This window comes from Vigna unguiculata, chromosome 4, assembly GCF_004118075.2.
Source record: "Vigna unguiculata cultivar IT97K-499-35 chromosome 4, ASM411807v1, whole genome shotgun sequence".
NCBI lineage: Eukaryota > Viridiplantae > Streptophyta > Magnoliopsida > Fabales > Fabaceae > Vigna > Vigna unguiculata.
This window is the reverse complement of record NC_040282.1, coordinates 18,698,807-18,709,291: the sequence shown is the minus strand read 5'-3', so window position 1 is coordinate 18,709,291 and position 10,485 is coordinate 18,698,807. Positions and strand designations below refer to the sequence as shown.

Below are 10,485 nucleotides of genomic sequence, written 5' to 3'. Positions count from 1 at the left end.
AGGAAACAATTTCAATATGTACATTCAATAGCAACATTCAAGTAAATTGTTTCTTTCATTGGTTAAAACAATAGGGTTTTTGGTGAAAGAAAAACCTACGATATGAACAGAGCAGAGTAAATTGCTTCCTATGGTCCCAATTGAGATCATTGGTGAGGAAAAAAAGCTGTTTTCATAAACAAAATTTAATTTAAACTAATTCGATGTATAAGAAAATAAAATAAAGGCTACCATTCAAAAACATTCTTTTAAAACTGCAGCATTTATAAACTTTCAAAAGCCGAAACAAACATTAATCGTTTTTTTTTATCAGGAACAATTTCAGTTAAAAAGTAGATTTACATACTTTTTATGTTCTTAATTTGTGTATCATTTTTACCTTTTTAGTCCATTAAATTATTTTTCAACAGTCCTTCTAAATCAAATGTTTCAATTCACGTTTTTTTACCTATGCATGGTTATTCGTGTATTTATTAATTTCTTTTAATGATGTGTGATAATACGCTGAAAAGTCAAGAAAAATGAATAATCATAAAATTCTTATTAAATAAAATTTTAGCTAACAATTGGTCAAGACAAAAGATCTAAATTTTTTTATTAAATTTAAACTATTAGAAATATACAGAAGACAAAAAAATCATTTCATTTTGTGTTTCACTAAAAAAAATACAAAACAATTATATTCATTGATACAATAAAATAACCCATGTGCAGCCTCGATAAAAAGGACCGTCAGAGAAAGATTTCCACCAAAACCTAAAAAACAAGAAATTTATATCATGTTAATAATAACATATTATTATTATATAAATTTACAAAAGATCTCATAAATAAAATACCAATACTCCATCACCGAAAGAAGATTTATGCTCAAAAGTCCTGCGAACTTGATTCAGTGAGAAACCTTGCGGCTCTTAAGTCTTTTAGTCCTGCAATTCAATAATTGTGGCTTAGTCTACAAATATAATGTGTCAAAATATAACATCCGAATAGAACATCAAAAATTGTATATCAAAGTTCTTACAAAATATGACAAAATATAAAAATGTAAATTTTGAAATACAATGTAAAGTATCTGAAACTACAAGAACAATCCACTTAAATTTAAGAAAAGAACACACCTTGAGAAAATATATTTTGATATCTCTGCAGGACTATAAACAGACCAGCTTTCTTCAGGTGAAGTTGCAGTTGATATCTGAATGTTGCTAAAGCCTAAGTCAAATAAAATATTTATTTCTCTATCAAACCAAGACCTAGCTAGTTGTTTAGAAAAAACAAAAAATTGATGAATTTAAACTAAGAAATTAAACATCTTACGGGATGTTGTAAGCGAATACTATTGTGCAAGAAAAGAAACAAGACATTAAATGATAAAAGCATTGAAGAGTATATAATGCAAACAAAATTATAGCAAAACCTAATACTAAACCTATGTACCAACAGTTGTTTGCCATAATACATATTACCTCTTTTTCGTCCTAGTATCATCATAAAACAAAACCAACCTTTTATTTTGCTTTCAGGATCTTGTGTAAATAATTATTACTTGGAAAACTTTGAACCACGAAATTTTGTACCACATCAAAATATTTTGACCTAAAAACTGAAAGTGTAGAAATTTAGGATAACATGAATGATGCATAATACATAATCAATTAATCATGACATACCTTTTTTATTTGTGCTCTTTAACCTGAGCATGTTAGCGTGTGCTTCATCATCCTCGGTTCTTATTTTTTCCTTCATTGGAAAGGGAGACACAGTTGAAGAAACAACTTTTGCCTTCTCATTCCGCAACTTCCGTTCAAGACACTTTACTTGTACACATCATGCATACAAAATTATTATGAACACACCGTAACAGCAACAGTAATTCATATAAAACATCCATGACACCTTGTTTTCTATTACCTTTTCCTTATTGCATCAATCTTAAGTTTTGCTTCTTTCACTCTTTTTGCATATCTTGAGTTTCCATCTTTAATATATCTCCTCAGTTTCCTGGACATATTAAACAAGTTTCCAACCACTTTAAATGTCATCCATACGGAAACATTAATTCAAATATCTAAAAAAAATTAGTTACTGGAAAAAAAACCCAAACAATACTGTGAAATTCAATTAGCAAGGAGTTATGTCCTTTACTAAGCAATTCTTTTAAAATGACTTCAGCTTCTCCTCCTTCCTTGAGATCAAGAACCTAATTAAAATTACACACAAGAATAACAGTAAAGAAACACGATAAGAATAACAGTGAAAAAACACGTGATAACCCTGGAACAATAATACCCTTTTTTCTAGCGTATATTATCATCCATGGTGAAATTGACCAACTGCAAAATCATCTAAAATTTTATTTTTAAGTAATTAGTTCCAATTTTGTAACCTTCCACTGTAGCATTAAAGAATTTGCCGATTACGGTTATCCAATCAGTCAACCATTAAATGCAACAATTAATTGCAATTAATCAAAAAAAATAAAAAAACATCAGGAAAAATTGTTAACATGAAATCATACCTTCCCAAAAACTCTACAAAATTGTAAAATTTGCAACGCATCCCCAACATCTTTGGATGGTAACTCGATGACAAATATTTGTTTTAATTCCATGCCAGGGGCAAAAGAAGTTCCTCCTCAATTGTTGGGAACCTTTGTACTTCTCCTTGGCACATGGCACCAACATTATCACCACCATTGTTACAAACTTCAAGCTCCTGCAAGAAATTACAAAAACGAACACGAATCACCAACCAGGTCATCTCATAAAAAGTTCATCATTAACTTATCATGAGTTTGCACAGTAAAACAAGAGATCGCTTTCAACCAAATGTTTCAACCACAGGAGATTTTGAAAGAGGAACAGACAGAAAAATAGCATACCTCTTCGAAAGTAGCTTCAGATGGATTTAATGCTTTTGAAGCCTTCTTAACTGCCAGCATTTCTGCAACTGACATATAACCACATTCCTTGGCATTTTTATAGAGAGGACCAGTTGGCTGTTCACCTCGTCTCTTCCTACAAACATAACTCCTTTATCAAAATGAACTCAGATACAAAAACAAATATAAAAAACGAAAAGAAACCCACTGGCAGATGCTACAGTTGCAACAGCCTCGGCACTTGGGACATGTCCAATCAGCCACCTGTCCGACCACTTCAGCATTCTCCCCATACCTAAATCACCATAGCAAAATCCTCATCAAACAAAACATTTACAGATATCTCACCTGACAATTTGGAACATTTCCCATTTAAAAAAATCAATATTAGTCATAGTTTTAGAATATTAGTCATATTTTTGTGATTTCTTTGTATACTCGTTGCAAAAAAGTGGATCTTTGGATGGTGTTGCAAATTAAAAAAGGCTTTGCCATAAACATGCCCAAAAACAAGGCCTTGAGCTCCTCTATGTCCTTCCACTGTTCCCACATCTTCATATATATATCTTTGATATGCTGCATATCACACTTTTATGAAAGAAGGATAGAATAATTTTGAAAGTTACAAACATCTAAAATAAAAAGAAAACCTAAACTTTATAATCCAGACTGACCTGGTCAAGAGGCACTTGTTGCAGAACTTAATTGGACAACGTTTCCCTTTCTTGAAGTTCTTGCATGTTGCAGCAAAATTTTCCTTTTTTTGCCGGCACTATAGTGGAAAACCAACGAAACAAAAGTGTTATCATCCAAATACACCACAAAATCAAGAAACACCAACAAAGAGTAATCGGGTAATCACCACACTCCAACATGCATAATGAAAAATTGAACATCACAAAAGTAAAAATAAAAAATGAATAAAGTACTTGATGACAAGATTTTCCGGTTCGCTTTGGAGAACTGGCCACAGCATCCTCGAAGTTCAATCTACCGTCCATTTGGAGTAGGAGACTTGAGTGAATATACTTATCAACCTCTTCCTTCTTCTCAGGACCATAGACAAACCATTTTTCTTCAGATGAAGAAGCAGTTTCATCTTGCATATTTTCACACCAGCTGCATGTTATTAGAAATTGTATACCAAGTTTATTAGAGAATTACACACATAACTATAGTATGAATATAATATGAATGGTTGCGACATATAACTTTAAATCAAGTTGATTACGCTTGAACAATAATACCATTCTTTTCCTAGAGTATATAATTTAATGTATCAGAAGGGAATATCACTCATGCTGAAAACATTCAATTAAATGACCAAACTGCAAAATCATCTAAAATTTGATAACATTCAATTAAATGACCAACTGCAATATCACTCATGCATGATGTTAATAGAAATAATTAGTTCCAATTTGGTATTATCACTCTATATCATTAAAGCAATTTGTTATGGTTATTCAATCATTAAACTATTAAATGCAACAATGAATTACAATTAATAAAAGTAAAAAAAAAAATACATCACGAAAATTTGTTAACATGGTGAAACCATACCTTTCCAAACACTCTACAAAACTCCAAAAGCTGCAACACATTCCCGTGTTTGGATGAAACCAGATTCCTTGAGATTACGATATAAGAAACCAGTACTGTATTCATCACAGGAAAATCATCATTCAAGAAAACATATTCATATATACAAGTACTGTACTTTATACTCTCTGATTCTTTCATTTTGTATCAGGATATCTCAGCTGACATTTGGAACATTTCACATTTACAAAAACAATATTAGTCATAGTTTTTAGAAAATTTTAAGTTTTTTCTTGCATTGCAAGTGTGTAAGAAATTCCATTGCTTTCCAACTATAGGTGAAACATACAAAAATCACCTAAGTGGGTGTTCTTTTTTCTGTACCAGGACAGACGTATCCAGCATGATAAACAATTTTAAATAAGATAAAGTATCTCATGAGGGATACCAATGACCTAGTACAAGACCAAACAAGAAAACAAAAATATACATAATGTGACAAAGTAAAGCATGCACACTAATTGAAGACACTATTAAGAGTCTTTATAAAATGTAAAGATGAAAAAGGAGTTGAAAAAGAAAAATACCTCTGCAGAAAAAAGTTCTTTGAACCAAGGAGGCGTGATAGAATTTCATTCCAGTGAAAATAAGCTGAGATGAAGTCAACCATTCCTTCACAGTACTTTCACAGCAGGAAGGAAAGGTAAAACAAAATAAGTGATAGACGGTATTGGAAAGTTCTAAGAGGTAAAAGAAGGAAGGAAAAAAAGATAGAAAAAAAAAAGAAAGAAAAGAAGAGTACCATCAACAACATACTTTTTTCTTATGTAGAAGCAAGACACCCACACATATTCATAACACCTCCAAGAATAAACGCCGCAAATGACTGTCTTCTTTTCTCTTATGAGTTAGGGTTTTTAAAGATCGCAACCCCGACCCTCTCCTCTTTATGTTGGACCACCTGTGCTGTACTGTACGCGTGACTGACCTGCACTACAGCAACGGTATTTTGTTTTAGTTTTGAATACCGATGTTAGTTTACAAACTTTTAATTTATTCATTAATTATTTTATTTTTATTCTTTTTAAATTATTCTTTTACTTTTCTTTTTTTTATCTAAAACTATTTGAAACATACAATAAATTAAAATTCTGTTTAGTAATTTTTTGAAAATTTATTAAATTAAATGAAAAGTAGATATCTTTTTATTTTAAAAAAAACATTCATTTTGATTAATTTAATATGTTTATATTATGTGATGACAATTATATGTAAGAAGAAAAAAGGGCATAGGAAGCAATTAACGGAGAATATTTTGTAATTTCTATGGTAGAGACATCATCTCTTCTGCCACATATATTTGGGTTCTTCCGCATACAACTCATTACCAATATCTGATAAGATATTTTTTAACACAATATATTTGTTCTTAGAAAACTTCCTAGTACACTTCCACAACTTTTTCTGTTTTATTTTTCTACATAACAAGCCCAAAATCATTTTATTTTATTTTTCACTACAAAAATACCAAATTTAAAACACGTATTCACCCTTACAGTATCTAAAAAAGAATAAACAATATATGAGTAGACATATATATTTTTATTCTTTCTACAATTTTGTGATTTTTCTAAAAAATAGATTAAAAAAATATATTTGTCAAAAGTATTAAAATTCTGTCACTTAAAGAAGAGATTTTAAATTTATATCATTAACTTAGAATTTAAGATTTAATATGTAAAAGAATTATAAACATGATAACGAGAGAGCGTGGAGGTAGGTTGAGGAGAGATCAAACATTGATAGGGTGAGAAGGACAAAGGGATGGTTGGGGGTGGGAGATGGAACCAAAATGATTGAGGTAGGAGGAGAGATAAAAAACCGACATCCAGTCTCACAGTTTCAATCTCAAATATTAAGAAATCGGTCTCCATCCTAACCACATAACTTTTAAAAAAAAAAAGTGAAACCGACTTGGGAGAAGACGACTTCATCTTTAATGTTATCCTCCTCCATAACGACTTATCCCTGTTTTGTAAACAAAAATTCAACGGATCCTATTTTACAAATTGATAGTCAAAAAGACCCAGAAATACAAAAAACCTACAAAAGACTATTAAATACAAAATAAAATTGTTTGGATGTAACTTTGTGCCACCGTAAGAGATAAGATTTTCCACCATTCATCGTTATGTATAAGATAATCCACCATTCCTCTATTCACATGCAAAAGATAAAAGAAATAACTTTATCACATCTTGAAAATTATAATTTAAATATAAAAACATAGAAGTAGTGATATTAAATTATTTATATGATATTATGTTGACAATGAAATTTTTGTTACATTTAAATTATATAGAATATAATATATGTACTATTTTTTATAAATTTTTAAAAAGAAAAAAAATCTTAAATACTGTGGAGATTTTAAATGTTTTTAAATTTTATTTTGGAGACAAAAATTATAAGATAAGTATAAATATCAATATATTTAATTTTTTATACAGTTTTTAGATACATTTTGTAAGATTGAATGTTCTCTTCCTTGTTTCTTTTGCTTAAATAATAGGATTTAGCTATAAATTTCTGAATGATTCTACAACTATAAGAAAGTGTAGAGATATTAATATATTATAAGTTTTATACTGTTTTATATAATAAATTATTGGATCTTAAAATAAGTCTTTCAAAATGAAGACCCTCATTTATAATATTTTATTAATAAATGTATAGTATTACTAAATAAAACATTATATATAGTTATTTCAAAAGAAAATAAGTGTAACAATAAAATATATACAAACCAATTATAGACGATATTTCAAAACAGATATTTCATTTGTATAAAATATATTATATAATCTTACAAAAGATAAGACTATAAAAATATATTATTTATACAAACCAACTAAAGCCAACCAAGTTCTATACGTTACTACAACTCCCATAAACCTTTCAGTAACCTAATTAATGGTTCCTCATCCTCCAGAGGTGCATCTAAACCTGCAATCTCATCTGCTCTCACCAAAAAGGTGATCATGGCAAAAGAAAGACAAACATATTAGTGTGAATTTTGCATCTTAGAGCCAAATCCACAAGCTGTGGGAAAATCTGCAAGTTACTTGTGGAACCTTCTATTTGTTTTCTTCACCTTTAACGTGAATTCTTTTCTCCCCTCAATCATTTATGATATTTGTGTTTTTCTTTGTGTTTATGAACACTAGTGCAGAATCGCGTTTTTAACTCGCCTTATAGGCCTCAGTTATTGTAGAACCAAAGCTTATAAGGACGCAGTGGATTTTTGAAATTTTTCGAACTCTTTTGCCTCGGGTCCCTTTCCAACCGAATCCTATAAGGGTTTATATACTTCGGTTATCACTCAAGTGAGGCCTATAACTCATCAGTGTTCCCCAAAATTTCAAAATTGCCACTGACAGCAGAGGCTTTGGCCTCGGGTGGAATAGGACCGAGGCCTATACGACTTTATGCCTCGGTTATTAATGGAACCGAGGCCATAGACCTTATTTAGGATTCCAAATTCGCGAACCCTGCATTGTTCATCTTCTCTGCACGAACCCAAATCGCGAACTGGTTTTTTCTCCTCTGCGCAACTCCCCCAAAACGTAACCAGACCGGGAGCCAGCGTGACGTCAGACCACCGCGTGCCACAGCGACGCGAAACCAAGCTGCTTCTACGCTTTCAGAGCCATACTTCAATGACAAAGATCGACACTGCTGCGAGCGAAGACTTAATGCATGCATGTATTTAGTGATGTATTAAGTTAGACATATGCAATATCTAATAATAATATTTGTCATTAAAATGAATATTATTAAAATGATTGATTTAGTCTCTTAATTTTTTTTGGTTCAATTTGGTCCACTTATTATTTGTTGATTCAATTTAGTCCTCAATTATTTAAAGAGGTTCAATTTGGTCATCTCCTTTAAATTGGAGTTAACACCATGTTCATACATGACACGTGTCAAACAATGAAATTTTCAATTTTTAAAATTTTTTTTTTCTAAAAATATATAAACTGTCAAGTGTCAGGTTATCATCGTGTCACATGACAGTTTATAGTCATGACACATGGTAGTGGTAGTAGTTGTTTTCAATTTAGTCCTCTATTTAAATTTTTTGTTCAATTTAGTACCCTGTTTTTTAAAATTATCCAATTTTCTCCTCTTCAATTTAAGACCAAATTAATAAATAACCTTAATTAGAACTTATATATACATGTTAAAATATATTTTTTGCATTTATAAATCAAATTGCTACACCTAAATGTTCAAATTATTTTATTTTTACAAGTGTAAAAAATTACAAGGGTAAAAATGTAAAATAAAATAATTTGATTATTTAGGTAGAGTGATTTGATGTATAAATTCAAAAAAATTACTTTATCATGTATACATAAGTTGTAATTAAGCTTATTTACTATTTTGATCTCAAATTGGAAATGACAAAATTGGATCGTTTTAAGAAATAGGGGTACTAAATTGAACCAAAAATTTAAATAGATGACTAAATTGAAAACATCTACTATCACTGCCACATGTCACGATTGTAAACTGCTACGTGGCACGACAATAACCTAACACGTGGCAACTTATATATTTTTAGAAGAAAAAAAATTGAAAATTCCACGACTTGACACGTGTCATGTACAGACTGGGTGTTAACTTCAACTTAATAAAGATGATCACATTGAACTTTTTTAAATAATTGGAGAACTAAATTGAATCAACAAATAATAAGGGATCAAATTGAACCAAACCAAAAAATTAGGAGACTAAATTAGTAATTATACCTTATTATTATTATTATGTTTAATAAGCTTCATATTGTTTAAAGATATACAGTGTCAAAACACAATTTATATCTTGTGAAAAAAGTTTCCTTAAGTGAGTTATTTTCTAATATACATTCAACATTACCAAACTTAATGCATGCATGTATTTAGTGGGAGTCCTAAATGTAAAGTCATCCTAACTCTACTACACTCACAAACTCAAATACACTACAAAAAATTGTGTTAAATACAACGGTTATTTGTTGCATAATATGGCGCTTATGACATCCGAATTTTTGCGCATGTCGGGCATACCGCCATATATTTTGTCGTCACAAAGTATAATATGGCGGACTTGTGTGAAACACCGCAACACCCACCATTTAATGCACGGTGCAAATAATGGCAGTTGAAACTATCGTATTCACAACACAAATAATGGCAGTTAAAACTGGCATAATTTGTTTATTTTAAAAGAATTCTATTGCGCAAAATGACACTTGAAAGTGCCATTATCTTCAATCTACTAAAATATAGTACGACGTTTCAAATTGTCATAATTTGAATGTAAAATTATTTTTATATTTCTTTTATTTATTTAACTTGTTTTTCATTAAATCAAAAAAGGTAAAAAAAAAAAACTATCACGTACATAAATTTTGATCATAAATACTTTCATTCATAATTCATATTATAAAAATTCATATTATCCAACATCATCCAAAGGTGGTACATGTTGAAAACAACAACCCAAACAAGATCTTATATTTTCCTAAATTTTTATAACTATGTTCTCAACTAGTCTTGTGTCCCTCGCTTGATCTTTTACGTCATTCTGTGATGGGGCACCACTTCCAACATCTGATGCTTAGAATAAAAAAAAAACTTATAAGTTATTCAATTTAAATGAATTGCTCATATAACATATAACCTTTCTTGATAAAACCTTCTTTCTTAAATAAAGTGGATGAGGAACACTTTAACTTTTATATGAGAACCAAGACTTTTGTGCAAACCATGTCATTTTAAGCATATTAAAACTTCAGTATTCGCTGACATGTAAAAGTAATTAGAAAAATGATTCACAATTAGACACAATTTTCTTTTTTAACAAAATTCATGTAGCTACTTTTGCGTAACCTGGTCACAAGGATCTTTATAAATCCTTCCATATAGTCGGTCAATGCTCAGACTCCAATTTTGAGTATTATAATAAGTGATCATGACTAGGGATGTCAAAAAAATCCGTACCCGCGAGTA

The 10,485-nt window shown here is 30.2% G+C and overlaps 1 protein-coding gene across 7 annotated transcripts; it reads right to left on the bottom strand.

Annotated features, from left to right (window-relative positions):
* Positions 1–566: 566 nt before the first annotated feature.
* LOC114180274 (cell division cycle-associated protein 7-like) lies at positions 567–5,431 on the bottom strand. Of its 7 annotated transcripts, none has more exons than XM_028066564.1 (13): positions 5,243–5,431; positions 5,014–5,108; positions 4,448–4,542; positions 3,814–4,003; positions 3,559–3,656; positions 3,093–3,179; positions 2,885–3,020; positions 2,522–2,718; positions 1,915–2,348; positions 1,674–1,815; positions 1,122–1,215; positions 840–929; positions 567–756 (listed from the first exon to the last, which is right to left on the bottom strand). In XM_028066564.1, exons 3-8 carry the CDS (start codon positions 4,486–4,488, stop codon positions 2,605–2,607), a joined length of 666 nt encoding a protein of 221 aa, XP_027922365.1. In that variant the 5' UTR covers positions 4,489–4,542; positions 5,014–5,108; positions 5,243–5,431; the 3' UTR covers positions 567–756; positions 840–929; positions 1,122–1,215; positions 1,674–1,815; positions 1,915–2,348; positions 2,522–2,604. The 7 variants fall into 7 exon arrangements, with proteins under 7 accessions (XP_027922365.1, XP_027922363.1, XP_027922368.1 ...); XM_028066562.1 differs by having other exon boundaries at positions 1,915–2,203; XM_028066567.1 differs by having other exon boundaries at positions 1,915–2,004.
* Between the last annotated feature and the right edge of the window lie 5,054 nt (positions 5,432–10,485).

Excerpts from the sequence above, each read along its gene's own strand:
- LOC114180274 (XM_028066564.1), bottom strand. The coding sequence starts at position 4,488 with ATGTGTTGCAGCTTTTGGAGTTTTGTAGAGTGTTTGGAAAG. Across the intron at positions 4,004-4,447 it reads TTTGTAGAGTGTTTGGAAAG|CTGGTGTGAAAATATGCAAG; the intron begins GTATGGTTTCAC and ends AATAACATGCAG. Across the intron at positions 3,180-3,558 it reads AACAAGTGCCTCTTGACCAG|GTATGGGGAGAATGCTGAAG; the intron begins GTCAGTCTGGAT and ends ATGGTGATTTAG.